Here is an 18,910-nt window from a genome sequence, read left to right as displayed (position 1 = left end):
GCCGAAGGAGTTCTATAGTAATAAACTTTAAGTTCAACTCGAAGGCAGTTTTATTATGCTGGCGAAGGTAGGGAAAGGTGAGGTAAGGTAAGGAAAAAAAGCTGACTTGAACAAGGGTAATATGCCAAAAATATAAAATATGCTCACAACTCACAGCGGTGGTTTTCGCCATTCACCTATAAATTGTCACACAAAAGTTTTATGGACAATTTTCGGTGAACACGTCTTTTCGTTCAAAATGCAGGTAGTACGTGTTCTTTGCGGAAAATGAAAAGATTTCCCAAGTTAATGCCGCTATAAATATGAAGTACTTTTTATTTATTTGGAAATATTTTTAGCACTACTTTTGGGATTTAACAAATATTCTCTTAAAAGAAAATTAAAAAGCAAAAGTACGAGTATGTTACTCCCATTTATATCCTTCTTGTGATAAGTATCTGTAAGTATTTCAATGTCTAAGCTGCAGTTCGTAGTTCGGTTGATAAAAGCTTAGCTGAACTCGAAGAGAAGTCTTAATTTATTGGTCAGAGAGAGGGCGGCGGACGGGAGAGTCAAAGAGGCGTAGAGCATAGCGCACTTTTCAGCGCCAGCCTTGACTTCATTTTTTGTGATTTATTATTGGAAGTGGTAACCCGATGGCCGCCACTAAGTTGTTTACGGCCAAGAGGACGGAAGCAAAAGAAACGCTGAATCAGCCAGCACCGGGAATATGGCTTCAGGAATACGGCTGTGACTACGGTTACCAGCTGGGTCTGCGGTGGCGTTACATTAATTTTAGCTGGAAATAAGGCGTGAAAAAATATGCGGTCATCATAATTACATATAACCACCAACACCAACACCCCCATCCAAAAAAGAACCCCAACAAACGCGGACCGCCCACACACATGTGACTAATATAAAAGCATGACAGGGATTGGCGGAGCAGAAGCCGGGCTGGGATGGAGGCTTTAAGGGCTTCAAGGGGCCATCCACCCGCTCTCTAATGAATTGCAACACATTTCGCTGTCACATTTCACTTTCGAGTCGAGCTCAGCGGAAACGGTCTCCCTTAATGCCCCCTGTCAACGGCCTGAAAACTCCGTACCCTCTCCGTACTTGCCTTTCAGTAATTTTTGGCTTTTTATAGCCCGGTGCTTGTAGAAACCAAACAGGGTATGTTCTATTTCTGGCCACTCAGGTAACTGAGGTATTTCGGTTCTAATTAAGTTGGTAATTATGTTAATTGATCGATGGGATAGTTGTCCTACTATATAAATACCAGCTAAAATCTTTATCTTAAGAAGGAAGTAGCCAGCTTTCATTTGGATTTTAATTAATTAATGTTGGTATAATCGATATTTTTATTATTATTTATTAAAAATGTATTAGATACAAAGTGAGACAAGCTGCTTCAAAAGCAAAAAGAGTCATTTAGAGCTATAGAATCAGAGTTCATGGGCTTGATAAGATTAACCTCATCTTCATCACTATAAACACCTCATTAGGTTCCAAAATAATAAACATTTTAAAATGTGGAATAAACAGCAAATTAGTTAAGAGTTATATAATTCCAAAACCAACTTAATCTGCTTTATAATTTGTTATTTCCCCGATTAAATGGTATATCTCAGTCGTAACTCTGGCCTGCATAATTTTTTGTTATTCGCCTGGAACCCTTACCTTACCCATTTCACCACTTTGTTGGCTGATATCGCATAATGTGTTAAATTAAATGGCAGCGGTTCCTGGTGAAAGAGGCCAACAACCAGGTATAGCAACGGAGTAGGAAGAGTTGGTTGCCATCCTGTCATCCTATTTTCAGCACGCCTGCCACCTGACAGGGTGCTTAGGTTAATGTTGTTTGTTGGCCCAAGATTTTCGGTTATGTCATCGCAGCATTTGTGGGTTATGAACATCAACAAAAACGAAAACAACTGAAAAGGAATACTACATCGATATTTTTTGGAGCATTTAACAAGTGCTTGGGAGAGGAAAAGTTTGCAATCTCTCATGACAAATGCCCTGCAAATGTTTTTCAAATGAACTTTGGTTTTATTTCGGCTTCTTTTGTTTGCGTCGCCAAGTTGTTTTCTGGCTTTCTTGTTTTTGTGGCCCAAATGAGTCTCCTCAAGTGCCCAAGCCCAGCCCCATCTCTCTCTGGTGAAATTCGAAGTAACTTTGGTTGCCTGCTCAGCCGATCAATTTATGTTATTCAAGTTGGGCACGGGCTCAATTAGAGTCTTAAAACTCCATTTAGAGGATGCTCAGCTGAATCTCCATCCCCCGCGGGATGGATGGATGTGGATACATGGGTTTGGGATTGGGATTGGTAGATTGGGAGATGTGGCAGCAGCTACAATGAAATATTCATGACGGTATGGCGGGGTTAGCTCTTCGTATTTATGGTTATTTTCCACACCAAACACAACTTTGCTCTCTAACCGTGCAGCTTGGTGTATTTCCTCTTCTCAGTTTTTTTTTGTTTTTTCCGGGGTTTTCCCCTTGAATTCGTCGACTGACTGGCGGCTCCTGGTTAAATATAAATATACAAAGAAGAAGTACGGAAAAGCACAAAACTCGTATGTGAAAGCGAACGGGGGGAGTTCAGTACTGTTCCGCACTGTACAGTGTATCTGCAGTTGCGAATTCAATTTTGAGACTGATCAATAATTCACGTTACCCGCACTAACCATTGTTCCAGGACTAGGAAGTCCCTTCTACTCATCCGGCACCTTAAAGTGCAGAGAGAGAGAGAGCGAGGGGGTGCTGAAATAATAAAAAACAATCTCTGGCTGTTTTGGGAGTTTTTGTCTTTTCGAATTGTCTATTTATTTGTTCGGTTCTTCCACACAAAAATTGTCTGTTCGTTACACATACACAACTATTAATATATATCTAAATATACATATTTGTATAATATATATATGCAGATTATGCTGGATTATGTATATGATATATCAGCCGGAATGAGAGTGAGATGCGTGATGATAGACGGGCGTGCGATGATGAGCTTCATCCGCCGTGTTTGCTTTGCGTTTTTTCGACGGGTCGGAAGCCCTCTCCATCCCAGAGCATCTGTTTGACTTGTTAGGCCTGACATGTGAGTTGCTGAAATTTCGAAATTCAGAAGGATTGAAGGGATGTGACGAGTTTCCCAGGTTATATAGGAGGATATGAGATGAGCTGAGCTACAGTACATTATACATATGCTGATGAGCGTTCGTGTGTGACTTAATCTCTATGTCGTAGCATTGCTTGATTGCATTGATGATGACTTCACATCACATCACCGCCGGCTAAATGGATGGAGTTAGAAAAAGTAGATTGCTTGGTACAACACGGAATTTAGTCCTACTAAGAAAAGGGTTAGCTAAGCTGTTTGATGGCCTGAATAAATTATGCCTTAAATTATACACAATTATACCTCATTCACACCTACTCTCAGTCACTCAATCACACAGGCACGCCTATTTATATTTCAATTTTTTTTTAAGACTAAAGGAAAACTCTTGAAGTTCCAGCCGCCTTCAACTATAAACTAAATCACAGTAACTGTTTTTTTTTTTTTTTTAACTGGCATTCCGATAAAGCTGATTAAAGCTACTTCTCGACCTGATCCACCCACTAGATTCCACTGATTTCAGTACCTTCTAGTCATGTAAATCATTCGATTCGTATCTCTGGTCTATAGTTTATGATGTTTTGATATCAGTTATCATATATAGACAGTTATATACCGATATATGCCAGCCCTAAATTCATGTGCCATAGGGAGGAAGTGCATCGTAAATTGGCAAAGAGAATGCGGAACTCGGTTGGACATCGGTCGGGGTCGCCAACGAAAAGGTAACCGCCCCACAAGCACGCCGCGGCTGAATTTTGGAGCACGACCAATGTGCGCAATTTCGGTGAGCCATATAAACAAGTTTTCTCATCCATCTAAACTGTCTCAGTGCCAAATGGCCAAGTCGCCTCCTGTCGGCTGTCTTTGCTTGGCCCACACACACAAAAAAAAAAAAGAAAACAAATATAAGTCCAACATCCATGGCAATGTTGCCATTTTAGAGGCGCCGCCCGCTGAGCGGAAAAGTCGCGCGGAAATTACTAAATCGATACGTGCCGCCGCGTATCAGATTTTCCCTTGGTTTTTCGTATGCAAAATTCCTTTCTGCAGAAATACCTTGAAATCGTGGCCCTGCATTCGCATATATTGCAATCTTTTTACAGTCCAACTTCCGTAAGTCAAACTTGGACAAGTTAATTTTGGATTGGAGATAAAGGAAGGCTCCATAACTCACTACTTGAAGTTAGCTTTTGATCTACAATTTTTACTGCTAAATTAGTTTGGTTAAACTAAGACCAAAGGTGATTTGAAATCCCAAAAAGAACTTAAATGCTTAATAATTCTTTCTTAATTTTTCAAATTGCTAAAATAAAATCGCTCGAGTGCCTTTGAGCTTAGGAAAGCTAAACTATGCCCTGCTTATGCCAAGTCTGTCATTTCTAAAAGGTCAACTAAAACCAATGGAATTCGTAGTGGGCGACATGGTCGTCTCTTACGTGGCAAAATGATCCAGAATCGGAAGTAAAACCCTGACGATGAAATAAATTATACGAGAAACTAGAGAACAATTACACACTGGACTGTGGGTGCAATTACGGACCACACCTTTTGCCGCCGCCGCTGCCGCCGCCGCCAACGCGTCGCTGCTCGCCTTAAGTTAATGAATAAGTTAATAATATGTTATGTGCGGGCAATTTGTTCCAGGGCTTGAAGGGTTTAAGGTTGAGAGGGTTTTTTCTGTTTTTTAGTTGATATGAGTGAGCTCCCCTATCGCCTGATGGACATGGTGTTCGTGGGGAACTGTGGCTTCTGGCCGGCACTGAAGAATCGCTTGCAGGTGAGGCGCCAGAAGGCCGCCCGGAAGTCTACGCTGTAGAAGGCGTAGATGAAGGGGTTTATGGCACTATTGAACCATCCCAGCCAGGTTAGAGCCTTGGCCAGCATTTGGCTGGCCTGGTGCTCGGCCAGAAACGGTGTGATCAGATAGTTGACGAAGAAGGGCAGCCAACAGGCAATGAAGCCACCCACCACAATGCTCAGGGTCTGAGTGGTCTTGTTCTCCTTCTTCAGCGACGTAATCCGGTTGGACAGCGATTTGCTGTTGGTGTTGGCATTCGTGTTCCCGCTGGTCGATGTGGTGGTATTCACACTCGCCTGATGATGATAATGAGGATGATGATGATGGCTCCTTAACCGCTCCCTATCCCGATCCCGATCCCCGTGCGAATGCCTAAAGCTATGCGTTCGCGGTGGCTGTGACAGGGAATGGGTTTGGGTCTGACTATGACCCGGCGGCTGGGATTGCCACTGGGCATCCAGGAGACTACTGCCCGGACCCATGCCACTTGTCATTGTGGTAATGGTCGTCGAGGCGGTGGAAGTGCGCTTCAGCGAGGAAGGTCGTGTGAGTTCGTAGCACCCGTTCTTGGCACAGCCCAGTGAGGTTGTTCCACCGCCGGAGGGCAGGGCCAGCAGGGATTGACAATGGGTGCCTGTGCTTCCAGTGGTGGCGGCAGTACCTCCTCCTCCTGCTCCCCCTCCTCCTCCTCCTCCTGAACCACCTACTGGTGCACAATTGTCGCTGTCGCTCAGCATCATGTCGTGCAGCTCCTTGGCTATCGTCTGATTGGAGAAGGTTCTCGAGGTGGCCTGTCTTTGGCGCTGGCCAACCGAACTGTGCTGCTCCTGCTCCGACAGCTCGTTCTCCACGTCCGCCGCCGTGTAGCGTTTGAATTTCTAGACACGCAAAGTGCACAAGGCGGTTAAGTCAATGTGGATGATAAATAACTAAAATGAAGTCAATGGGCGGTAAAAGCGGCGAAAGATGAAAGTGTGTTGTGTGGGGGGGGTGCTAAAACAGGATGTCACGCGAGGAAAAGCCGAAGCTTTAAACACTCTGGCAGAACATCATCATCTTCTCTTAAAGGAGCTATGTCAGGATATTTTAAGCTACTCACATTTATATAACCAAAAAGCTGTGTTCTATAAACTGCATGATGCGCTAATCTCTTTAAATTTTAAATACGATTTCAGACTGCTTTTTGGATCTCATGGAAAATCTGGCATGGCTTTAATTCAGTGGAAGTGAATTTTAAGCCCATTTGAAATTGCACACCAGGCATATGTGCAGGCAAATTCTCGAAAAAGACTCCATTTAATGTTAGCTATTTAGTGAGGAAATTAAAAGGAAACCAAAGGGTCGAAGAGGAGATTACCCTTGATTTACATGCATCAACACCACTAAGAGGTTTTGTACTTTTTACATTATTATAAGTTATCAAAATTTAACTTGGAAAAACAACTTTTAGGTTCCTTCTTATAGATTTTTGTAATATTAAGAACCTGTTCGTTTGGCAAGAGGCATGTAAGATTTAGTTTAAAAAAAGTTATCTTTAAGGCAGTAGAAAATAGTCCTTTTCTATAAATTCCAATAACCAGTTAAGTTATAGAAACCGATTACTGTTTATCAACCATCTCATAACTAACCACTAAAATGGTATTAACCCCCCAGAGGCTTGTAAGCACACCTCTTAAAAAATGGCTAGTTGAAAACTCATTATATTAGCTACATGTGTGTTGCCAAACTTAGAGTGAAAAACTTGTTTTATAGCTCGGTCAGTGAACCGGAAAAACGGAAGTTGGCCTGCACATACCCCGACGGATGCCAGGGTATGGTATTTAAATCTGTGTAAGCTCCTGGCGTTTGGGAATTATGAAGCAAACGTGCCGCAGTTTGTGCCGTACGTGGAGTGGCCTTTAAGCCGGAATGGTTTGGAATATAGAGATGATTTTGGAGGGGGGAATGAGGAGGAAAATGTAAGGGACCTGAGCTGGTCCTGGACAGCGTTTGTTGTTTGTCGGTGCAAACTGCAAACTGCAAACTGCAAACTGCAGTGGTTTCCCTATTCCGTATTTCGTATTCCGTATTTGTGCACTTTGTTGGCTTTTTGGGTATGGGCGTGGGAATCGTGGGAATGTTTGCCGATGGAGTAGGGAGGAGGATGTTAGGTGTTAGGTGGGGGTGCCTAGCTTACCTTGTTGTGAACACTTATGTCGGTCATATTGTCGTGCCTGGATGCAATGACACAGGAAATTCTTGCATACACATAAATCATGACTGCCATTGGTATGAAGAAGGATCCCATGGCCGAGAAGATGACGTAGCCTTCGTTTTGGTTATACCGACACTCCCTTAGGTCCCTTCGTCCTGGCTCGTACCTGCAGGAAATGGTAATGAGTGGGTATACAATTAATGGCCCAACGAGTCCGCAAATGCAGGAAGTTCTCAATTATTTGACTCCACAGCGACTGTTTTGCAGGTCACAAGGGCAGACAATTTGCCACCTAATTATATTCGTTTGTTTTTGTTTGGAAGTCTGCTCAGGAGTAAGTCTGCCAGAGGTCTCGAATTTTATTTTAATTAATTTTGTTTATGCAGTTAGAACAATTTCTGGTGCTTAGGAATCGTTGAAAATAACTAAGAAATAACTTTAATGGGCCTACAAGCTTAGGATTTGACTTTGAATTTGACTCCTTTTACTCTATCGAATCTTTCTTTCATGAAAATGAATGAAAGTTCTTATGGCAGGCTATTAATAAGAATTATTGGCAATATAAAATATTAAGCTTATGGCACATTAACAATAAACTGAACTTAGCAAGAGTTATAATGCCCAAAAATTCTCTCACAAATACTTGAAGAAGCAATTTGATTCAACTTCTTGGCAAATCTTTTGATTTGGTTGGCTGTTAGCTATGCCTTTAACACTTAACAAAATAAGGTTTGCCAAAAAGCACACAGACATGTCCTTAGAATCCCCACAAAAAGTAACTTTATGTATAAACTTCTGAAAAATTTAAAAACTTGCAAGATTTTACTGCCTCTTTGTCTGACATTCAGTCAGATATTAAATATTTCAAATTCCCTTTCAAACACTTTTATATATTTAAGTAAAACTCTTGAAGTGTACTTACCAACCCAGTATAGGAGGACAGGTGATGGCCAGGGCCAGCAGCCAGACGATTAGGATCATGATTAGGGCCAATCTTTTCGAGCGTCGTTTACGGGAGTACGTGAGTGGCCTGGTCACGGCCAAATATCTGTCGGATGGATGGGAAATCCAAAGATTTACGATTTAGCAAAGGGGAGAAGGGAATGAATAAAGTTAAACGTTCTGACAGCAGCTTCTCACCTGTCCACACTGATGGCGCACAGGCTGAGAATCGAGGCCGTGCAGAGTAGCACGTCGAGGGAGATCCAAATGTCGCAGAGAACCCAGCCCAGTTGCCACGAACCTGCAATCAAGAATCCAAATTAAAAACTTTCACCAGCCAGAGCGAGCGGCGTGTGCAGGACAACTTAAAATTCCGGTCCAAAGTCAATTTGATTAGCAACATTTTGCGACGGGCTTTCGGCAAATGCCTCACCTAAGGCCAATTAAAGCGGCCAGCTCGGCAAATTTTGGCAATGTTTTCTTTTTGTTTTTCACTTCTCTGGTTGCCCATGAACCCGTGCACATAAGACCCCTTAGTGGGTTGGCTTTTACTCCAAGACCACGTCGTGGTACACTCCGATGGACCTCAACTCTTTGCCCTGTTGGCCCAAGAAGCCATTGAATTTGTGGCCACTTTTATGGAGTTTCCTCGTAGTCTGCGGCCTGTCAAGCGATTAATTTTTAAATCAAGTGCCTGTCGATGGTCTCCGAGCGTCAAATGAAAAGTTGTTTTTGTGAAAAGCCAGGACCAAGGAGCTAGCTCATTAGTTGGATATTGCCTGTGGGCCAGCACACTTGGCTTGGCTTGGCTCAATCTTAGGTTGGCCTATTGTTCTAGCCAAAGTTCTCAAATTAAATCAGTTAAGGCACAAAATTGGCAGAGAATTACATAAGTATGAGAATTTTGTACTCACTTAAATCAGACATATTGTAGTGGTGGTTTTGTATTTTAATTAATTCGAATTGGTTTCATTTTTAAGCTTCTACTTCTCTGCTTAAAAAGTGTCCGAATAATGCCTAATAAACTCCAACACAGAGATAGTCATATCAGTATTTTTAGTACCTACCCCAACTTAAATTTACTTAAGCTTTAATGGCAAACTATTAATCCTGACCAGGGGGGTATATTACGACCTAACTTTATAATGAATACTTTGAAGAAAAATGTTGGACCCAGTAAATTGTTTACCTTGAGGAAACCTAAGGGCATGAGTAATTATGACTGAGAGTCAAAAGGAATTTCCACAGAGAAAAACTTTTCATGTAAATCAGCAAAAAATAAATGCAGTTTCCTAGCTTCCAAAGTCTAGCTAGTGTAGAGCAGAAATTGTTTAATCAAGAATTAAGCAATTTCCATAATTTTTTATTTGAGTTTCAGCTCTATGAATTAACCAACAAAGATGAACTATTTTGGAAAGGGGAAATGTGATTCCTTTCTGGGATGGTGCGGATGATTATGACAAACTTTCAAAATGCCGTTGCCTTTTAAAGAATTCCACAAAGTTGGGCTCGGGAATGTTCCCTTTTTTTGAGTTTTTTCATTGCTGCTGAGGAAATTGCACGAGAGCTGAGGCAAAAAAAAAAAAAAAAAGAAATTCTTTCGGTTCAAAGAATACAAATCCATAAGGCGAGAGAGATACATACTCGCATATTCCACCTACCAGCATTTACATAAATATGCGGGGCGTGCGCCCCGCCCCCTTTTCCTGCCACTCCTACTACTCCTCCTACGCGAAATCCTGTCCGTGTCCGTGCTCCTAGTCCTGTTCGTGCTACTTTGTTAGGCTACACTCAGACTAGGATTTTTCTAGAATTTTCTTTAATTTTCTTTTGATTACAAACAAAATCTGAAATAAAACACTTTTTAGTCCCTGTTAATTACTTTTAGCTTAACATTTTTACCAGCTAACTAAACTAAAACAGTTCTTCTTTGTTTCTAGCACTATTTTCTCTTAGTGCATCCTGGTGGGTTCTTGGTGTAAAGCTTTTGTTAGCAATTTTTTGAGGGATTTACCGGAATGGCATCTTCATCTTGTAATCACGCGAAAAGCCCTGCAAGCGGCGCCTCCTTTCGCGGAAGGACCCTAATGCCTTAATGGCGCTGCCATACACTACCCACTCACTCACACACTTACCTATGAGATGGACGGCGACGGCAGGAGGCATAACGAAGATCCCGACAAGAAGGTCAGCCACCGCCAAGCTCATCACAAAGCAATTGGTGATGGTGCGCAGGCGGCGAGTGGTCAATATGGCTAGAATCACCAGGGTATTCCCGATGACGGTGACCACAATGAAGGTGGCAAAGACTGCAATCAGTATAATGCCCTGCCAGGATAAAACCAGATCGTAGAAATGTTCCCATTCGGCTGCTGCTGCCGACTCGTTGTAGTAATTAAATGTGGTCACTGGGGCCGTGGGTCCGGGTTCGGTAAGAGCCACTCCATCCACGCCGCTGCCAGAAGTTCCATTGGGAGCATTGGAAAAAACACTTCCTGTCCCATTGGTCGCATCCTCGTAAACGATGGTTATGTTTTCCGGCAATATCCCCGCATTCGATCCTGAGCCTAAGCCCCGCAGGGAGGATGAGGATGAGGAGGCGGAGGCGGCCACATACATGAGCGATGGATAAATGGCGCTTAAATTATTCAGCTGCAAGTTGACAGCCATGGATCGGCCGGTTGAGTTCGCTATCGAGTAGAGCTATCTCCGCCGGCAGCCAGCCTAAGCCCTTCCATATCCATCCATAAACCAAGAGTTGGTGGAACAGGAACACAGCCCAACTGTGGTCATTGCATTGGAATTTTCCCGTCCGGTTAACTGCAATCAAACGAAAGTGCATCGGTTAGTAGGTATTCAGGAGAAGTCCTTTGCTATTTTAATAAAAACAGAGTCAAAGGTGCGGAAAAATAACAATTTGTATGGGTTTTTAATCTGAGATCTAGCATATATATTCTTATTTTCACTTTCCAGGCATTATCTGATTTTCTCTTCTGACAATTTCCGAAATTAAATTGATTTCACTGAATGCAATAAAGTTTCTTTGTCAATCGAAATCAGTGAAATTGTCGTTTTCATTTGCAATTAAGCTGGTGGATCTCATTGAATTTTCACTTCTTTGTAGTTTTGTAGTGAAAAGAAGTCAATGGGTTAAGTAAATGATTAAGAAAAACTTCAATTAGTGTAGCTATCTTAGTTACAGGTTCCCTTTTGATCCTAAAAATTACAAGAAATTAATTTTCCATTCCATTTTTAAACAAGCACTGAAGTTTACTTTAGAGTATTGTAAATAAAGAAATAAATCGAATCATGTTTACTTTGTTACTTATTATTAGTCCCAGGTAGTTCTTCGTTTAACTTCAAAATATTTATTAGTTAAAACTAAGAGCTAACCAATGGTCGGAGAAATAGCAGCTAAGTTAAGTTAGAATATGGCTTGTGAATGTTTGGCTTATGAGTATATACAATATATTACTAGGGATTACTAATTACATTTTATTTACAAAAAAATTGATTTAGTTAGATTTGGGAGGTGATATGGGAGTGGTTTAGGAACATGACGATGTTTAAAGAGTTTGTATCTGTGGGGTTAGCTATGGCGGTGATTGGATCAGGATTATTGAGGAATAAGAATCTTTGCGTGGAAAGGGAAAGAGAAATAAAGAGAAAATACGGCATATTTTACAGTACTCTACGATATGCATCTCAAGCCCCCAATAAACTTTGTGCAGTTTATGGACCCGATACAGTTTCCATTTCCACCGCACAACGATGGAATCAACGTTTTCGTTCTGGTGTAGAGGTGGTCGAAGATGCGCCACGCTCCGAGTTTTTTGCCAATAGGGAAGCGAGCTTCTATGAGAGGAGCTTTATGAAGTTGGCATCTCGTTGGGAACGCGTCATCGAACAAAACGGCGCATATTTGACTTGAATCGCAATATTGTAACCAATTTTATACCGCAAGACTTTTTTGACAGCCTAATATTTGCTTTAAATATTTTATTTAATTCATAGTTCCACGCAGTTACAGTAATTTTGGGAAACAAAAGTGTTATATATTTATTACATATTTTTCAAAATTAAATTCCTGGCCATATTTTTGGTTCTTATAATAATTACATCACAACTACAATGTAAATATATAAGCCATGTGCTGGCGAAATGTTTTGCAATTTACAAGTCATAAATTCTGCATAAGAATGGTTATTGCTGGGAATATTTTGTGGAATTTAAACCATTAAACAGGTACATTATCAAGCAAAAATAAATGTAATAAATATATATTCAAAGGTGGTGGATTAGTTCCAACTTTTAGTCAAATTTATAAAAACGGAATTCAAATTAATGGAAATTTATATATTTTCTTGGGTTAAACTTTCTATTATACCTCACTGTATGGCTTTGCCTGCGATTTATTTACACTCCACACTTGCAATAATAAAAAAAAAACCTTTCTTTCGGATACCAATACCCGAACCGCTCCAAACATGATTGTCGCTCGTCTGCCGGATTGTGCTATTCATCACCGAAACTTTTCCACCATTCACAATTTCCACAACGCCCGGACCCTCCACGTGCACTTGGGCGATAAGATTGATACTCGACGGGCGCTCTATTAGATTTCCGCTCAAATTATGTACGGCTATATGGCTATATGTATATAGAGGTGTAGCTCTATTGCTATTCCGCCGGAATAAACGTCGCCCGACAAGCGGATGACTCTTGACTGAATGTGCGAAAGTGCAGACCGAATGGCAAGGGCTGGCAGGCAGTTCGACACTTCTTGCCACTTCTGTTGACAATAATTTGGCATTAAGTATTATTTATTTAGCGTTCGATAGTGTGAGTCTCTGCTGATTGCGACTCCTTGTGAGTTCTCTGCTCTCTCTGTGTGGGTGAGATAACCAAATTAAAACTGATATCGCAATAGACTAGGTGGCGGTGGTTCGAAAGGCGAAGGCATAAAATTACCAGATGTGGCCATTGGAATGGGAATGCGAATCGGAATCCGGAATCATGCCGGAGGCTATGGCATTTCCCCCCACAAAAAAGGGAATAATAATTTAGCTTAGCAATTTGCATATTCAAATCCCCGCCTGTGTGTGTGGGATGGTTGAAATATTAGCTTAAAACTTCAGCACCAAAAAAAAGGCTGTAAGTAAATATCTCAAGGAAAATGGGAAGGATAATAATAATAAATTCCATGTAACCAGAACATTTGAAACTAACTTTTAATTAATGTATGATTTGCTGTACATTTCCCTTTTAAATTATGCCCCGTTTAACATTTAATTTGGCCTTTAATATTCCGGTTATGTAATTAAGGCTTGCTATTTGACTTTTAAACAAGCACATTTTGGCAGAGACTTTGGAAATTAGGCTGCTATGCTAATATATTTCATTTTCACTCGTAGTTTAATTCCGATTTAAGTGTAAATTGTTGTTAAAGCTGGCAATTAAGGAGAGGTAGAAGCTGTTTTGTAGATTTTCTACCTATGATTTTATTTAAGATTAGTTTTAATGGCAAGTTTCCTTTTCCTTCACTGAGCTAAAACCTTAGGGCAAAGGTTTATAAGACTTGGCTCTCGGAAAGAGTATCCCCCAATTCGTTGACCCTTATTCACCCCTTTTTTTTTGAGGCTTTGAACGCTGACGCGGAATAGCCATAAAGGCGCTTATCGCTCACATGATAGCAATCTGGATTGGGGGCGAGGTGCCAGTATGGGAACTTTTACTTTTTTATGCTGCGGTTTATGTGTAAATATTTACCCAGCCTAGTGACGTACTCAAAGGTGAAACTGATTAATTAGATACGATGCCAAAGCCCATGGCTGTCTGTCAGGGACAAGGTATCGATCGGCCTGAACTCGTAGGCAATGTGTCATCCCCGATAGATAAGGTTCTCTTTCATTTGGCCATAATTGTGGTCTATCGATATCTATAGGTATTGCTTATAAGACTTCCAATCTCAAGTATGCAATTAGAAAGGTTGGAAATCATGTGTATTTCGAGAGGGCTTTGGGCTGAAAATAGATTTATGAACTCATTATTAAGAATGTGACTTGGGAGACCGGCCAAGTAGCCAAGGGGTTGGCGATCTTTGGCGGCAAACCCATCCGACCATTAACCACGATAAGCAATGGCGTTTTTATTAGCACTTTGATTGATAATCTAATTTCAACTCAATTGCCAAGTTTGCACGAGCGGAGCGACCTAATCTTCTTGGTTCTTGGTCGGTGGTTCCTATTTCATATTTTCATTGCCATTTCCATGACAATGGCAGCAATCAACTCTAAAGCTTTACCCTTTTTTCCACAGTGGTGGGGGTGTATTGCTAGTGGGTGGTTTAAACTATTTCTTCAAAGGCAACCAATTGAGTTGCCAAAATCAAATTACTTTGTTGGAAAGAACCAAACTTATGAATTTATAATTGATATCAAAAGGCGAGCTACTTCTTTTTTTTTAGCCATCTGAACTTGAAAGATCGGGGCATAAGTTTCCGCTGCTCTTGGCGGGAGTGGGTCATCAATCAGGGCGGCACTCATCTCCGGCATTAGATAAATCTGTATCATTGATGTTGGTGTCCATGGAAGATTTATTTCGCACTAAAAGTTCAACCCAAACGGCGGCCAATAAACAATGGACCAGAATGATTTTTGTATACTCGTACAGCAGTGATGGCATTGCTATCTGTTTTAGAAAACTAGATAGATCGGAGGGAAAATTTCGAAAAAGGGTTCTATCTGTTAAACAGAAACAGCTTTTAGTTAGTTAAAGTTGTTTTTATGTCCACACCTTCCCCTTTATACAGCATTTACTTCCCTTTGATATCAGCATTAATGGCTTATTCTTGATTGCTGCAGAGCGGCTTTAAGGCCTTATCTATTAAGCAACATAATACTTTCTAAATTTATTTCGTTTTTCGTATTTTTAACCTTAAAAACTCTGAATTTAATATTTTTCATTATGTTTATATGGAATTAGGATGAATATTAGTAAGCGAGAAAGAAATGTTTTAAATTACTTTTTAATTTTATCATTGTCAGGAATTCATTGCGAACTTATTTTTCCCCATTAACATTTCCATATTTTATTCCACAGACTCATTTTAAATAAATTTTCTAGCAATTTCCAATTAAAAAATAAGACATATCTGTCCGCAAAAAACACAACTCGCCATCGCTGGTCCACATATTTACACTTTTATGCTGCTTCATTGTAGCCTATTTTTTAGAGATTTTCCAGCACTTGGCAGCTGTCGGCCTTCACCTTATTCCGGCCTTAATTGACCAAGCACCATTTCATTCGCGTTATTAAGAGATATTTTTCGGAAATGCCAGAAGGGCACTTCAAGTGTGACAATTGCAAGGCCAACCGAAATGACTTTGGCAACTAGAAATAGTTTCTGACTTTTTCCGAATATTTCGCATGTGATTTTCCAGGGTTTCTCTTCTTACCATTACCAGCACACAGAAGGAAGAAAATCACAAAAACGAAAAAAAAAAAATGCTGAGTTCCGTTAAAATTCATTCGACCGCCCACACCAGCATCCCACTTCCGTTGAACATTTGTTGCAATTTGCGGCTAACATGGCGTATGGGTAATGTGCATGTGAAATAATATTTCATTTGCATTCGGTGGGCAAATAAACGTTAAGGGATGAGGGTGCTCTATGGAGTTTGATGATGGAGGCATGGGTGGGTCACCCATTTGCGCCCCCAGGACAACGGACTACCCGCTGACGTCAAAACCCACTGTCAGCCAATAGAAGCCACTATTTATTGAGACTGTCAGACACTTATTTGTCCTCTTTATTTGGCAGTGCCATCGAGGTGTTTAGCGTGAAAGCATTTATCCATTACCCGCTCCTGCTCTCTCTCTCTGATCTATGCAAATGTCACTGCCCTGCCACTCCGCTTTAAACACCTGAATTGGGTGAAGGTAAAAGGGGTTCTGCGAAAAAGAAGAGGGTCCTTCCTCTGTACAAGGGTCCTCACCCTCGAGAAGGGTCCTCGTCGCACTGTTTACTTACTTAATGCAATCGCTTTCCTGCGCACTCCTTCGCTTTCATATCAAAACATTCCGCATTGTTTTATTGACACAAAGCTGTTATTATTTTTATATTGCCAGGTATATATATATTTTTTTTATTATTATTACTGCTGTCTGAGGAGCCAGAGTCCTATTTAATTGGATACTTTATAAGTGCACTACAAATGCAGTTGAAGGAGACGATGCAGCTGCAGCCACTCATTCACTTTCATTGTATATTATTTGATATTTTTTTTTTTTTATTTGTTTGTTTATTTTTTGTTGTATTTTATTTTTTATTTTTAACCGCGTGACGAAGAACACTTGAACACAAAAATTCAAATTGACGTTATCGGTCAGGTAAGCCGGCGGCTGATCAATTCGGTTTCTCCGTTACGGATTCGGATGATTGAAGACCCCCACGCGGTATTTTTGTGCGACTCCGAACGTTAGACCGATAGACAACCGACTCGGTTGAGCGCTTGAGGAAAACTAAAAACTGAAAAGCTAGCGACAACGACGACGAAGCTGACGCTGACGATGACCGACCAACGGAGAGTCGGGACCGAAGTCGTCCGTAGTATTCTGTCACACTGGGTTTCCAGTGAATTTCTGTTTCTTGTGGATCCCAAGTTGGCGGGCATGCAAACACGCGACTTTCAAAATAATCCTGCAATTCTCCTACTCGTCTTGTATTTAAACAATTGTTCAAACAACCGTCGAAATTTGAATATTCAAATGCTCAACGTGGCAGGGCAAAGCCCAGTTAATTCCAAGAACAATGTTTAATTAAGCCGTGTCTCTAAACCTTATGCCGTTGATAAGGCCCAGAGAGCACTGCGTATATGTTTTTCTGTCCGAGGTCCAGTAGACTACTTGATCTTTTTTACGACGAATTTCCAAATGAAAACATAAACGATTTCGCGGGTACTCAGGAAATCTAAATTAAGACTTTTATGGTAGCCTTATAGACATAGATATAGCAAAGCGTGTGTGCGGCCCGGCTCTATCTGTATGGATATCAAAAAATATATATATCTATATTCGTTAGGTATATATATATTTTGGTCTGTGGGCCTTTGTTTGTACATTTTATAACTTGCAGATGCGTCTCCACATGGATTTCGCAAATGCTCTTACTACACACTCATAATGAGTAGTGTCAACAGCTGCTGCCAGAGGTTAAATTCGGTTGTATTCGATTGTGTTCCACACAGGTTCATTGTTCAAGGTGAATGTGTTCCACTTACAGTGGTGGCAAAGTGTGCAGAACGTCCAAATGCCCAAATGCCTAAATGCCCGATATGGAAGGTAAACAAAGGCATGCGCTCTTCGTTCTCCATTCGCAATTCAACCGAAATAATGGCATTGGCACGGCGCGAAAAGGCTGAAAGGAGATTTGCCAGGTCGGAGGGCAAGTGGAACCGGCTGAAGTGAAACAAAGAGGTCCTAAAGGTCGGCCAATTCTACCGCCAATTCCTGATTTCAAAAAGAAGGTCTGTGTTTGTGATCTAAGTTTAAGAAAAAATCTACACATTATCTCGGTTGAAGAAGTTTAAAAATTAAATTGTTATATTCCATTTATAAATCAAATTAATATTTCATGAAATAACGTATACGACACGTATGCCAGAATTTAGTTCATTTTAAACATTTATAAATCAAAATTACCTTAAATATTAGTTTTCGTTATAAAAATAATTTGTTTTTTTTATAAACTCTTAAGGTAAGTTCTAGCCTTGTGGATCCGAAAAAGTGCACTTTTCCTAATTGTTTTTTCAGAAAATGTTAAAAATAAAACGTTGAAAATTTTTTTCTGAATGTGAATAAAATTTTTAGAATTGAATAAATTTATTATGGGGGGAGAGAGGACGCCTAAGGACTAATGGCGGCATGTTGGTCTGAAATTCAAAAACCAAAAACATTCCTAATTTAAATTAGTATTATTATTATCTTTTATTATTATTATTATTATCTTTAAAATGAACTAAGATCATAAAAAAAAAACAAAATTTCAAAACTTATGAGATTTTGAAAAAAATGAAGATTATTGCACTTTTTTCTCATTCATTTTCTTTTAAGAAATAATTTTCGATATTTATTAGAAAGACGCCTAAAAAACATTTTTAAAAAAATTGCGGCCGTTTGGCTCATTTAAGCGTCTCAAATCACCTCCGTTGCGTCCAAAAACGTGGTTTAGAGAAAAACGCGTTTAAAGTTTTGGACTAAAAAAGCCGCTGCTCGACAGTGAAGGATAGTAAAGACCTGTAACTTTTGTAATTTTTCAGATTTTTATCTGAAATTTCTAGAGCACATTTTTGGAAAATGTATCTACACGACAAGGCAAAAAAATCTATTTTATTTCCTCCCAAAGTGATATCCTGCATTAGTTTCTTTATAGTATTTTTTGAAATATACATTTCTTCTGCTTACAAAAGCGTCACAGGTCCTTCTAAGTTATGATTATTAGTTATAATATTTATTATTTTAATAATCTTTATAATTTATATCCCTTTATTTCTTTTTTTTTATGTTTGTAGTTAATCTTTAGTTATCTTTTTTTCATTTTGACTAAACATTTATTCTTTAATGCTTCTTCTTCATCAACATGCTGTCTTAATTTTTAATTTTTTTCAGAAAATATATATATATATATATTTTAAATACATATACCAACAAAAATTACTAAATAAACTCTCTAATTTCCAGTAAGCTTAAATCATTCGCATTGAACTCGCTGCATAGCTTGCGGCGTAGTTGGTAATCACTAAATCAGATCCGAAACCACTGCATACCTTCGGGCTGTTCCCCTCCATCGTAGCCAACCATTTGCCGCCCA

At 40.1% G+C, this 18,910-nt stretch overlaps 1 protein-coding gene across 1 annotated transcript; it reads right to left on the bottom strand.

The window, feature by feature from the left end:
* Positions 1 to 2,757: 2,757 nt before the first annotated feature.
* Positions 2,758 to 16,585, bottom strand: LOC108111571 (D(2) dopamine receptor). Its single transcript, XM_041819506.1, has 6 exons — positions 16,073 to 16,585; positions 10,176 to 10,860; positions 8,239 to 8,341; positions 8,021 to 8,146; positions 7,081 to 7,264; positions 2,758 to 5,782 (listed from the first exon to the last, which is right to left on the bottom strand). Exons 2-6 carry the CDS (start codon positions 10,708 to 10,710, stop codon positions 4,814 to 4,816), a joined length of 1,917 nt encoding a protein of 638 aa, XP_041675440.1. The 5' UTR covers positions 10,711 to 10,860; positions 16,073 to 16,585; the 3' UTR covers positions 2,758 to 4,813.
* Between the last annotated feature and the right edge of the window lie 2,325 nt (positions 16,586 to 18,910).

The sequence above is a fragment of the Drosophila eugracilis genome, unplaced genomic scaffold, assembly GCF_018153835.1.
Source record: "Drosophila eugracilis isolate 14026-0451.02 unplaced genomic scaffold, ASM1815383v1 contig_75, whole genome shotgun sequence".
In the NCBI taxonomy this organism is placed as follows: Eukaryota; Metazoa; Arthropoda; class Insecta; order Diptera; family Drosophilidae; genus Drosophila; species Drosophila eugracilis.
This window is presented reverse-complemented; position numbering and strand designations above follow the sequence as displayed.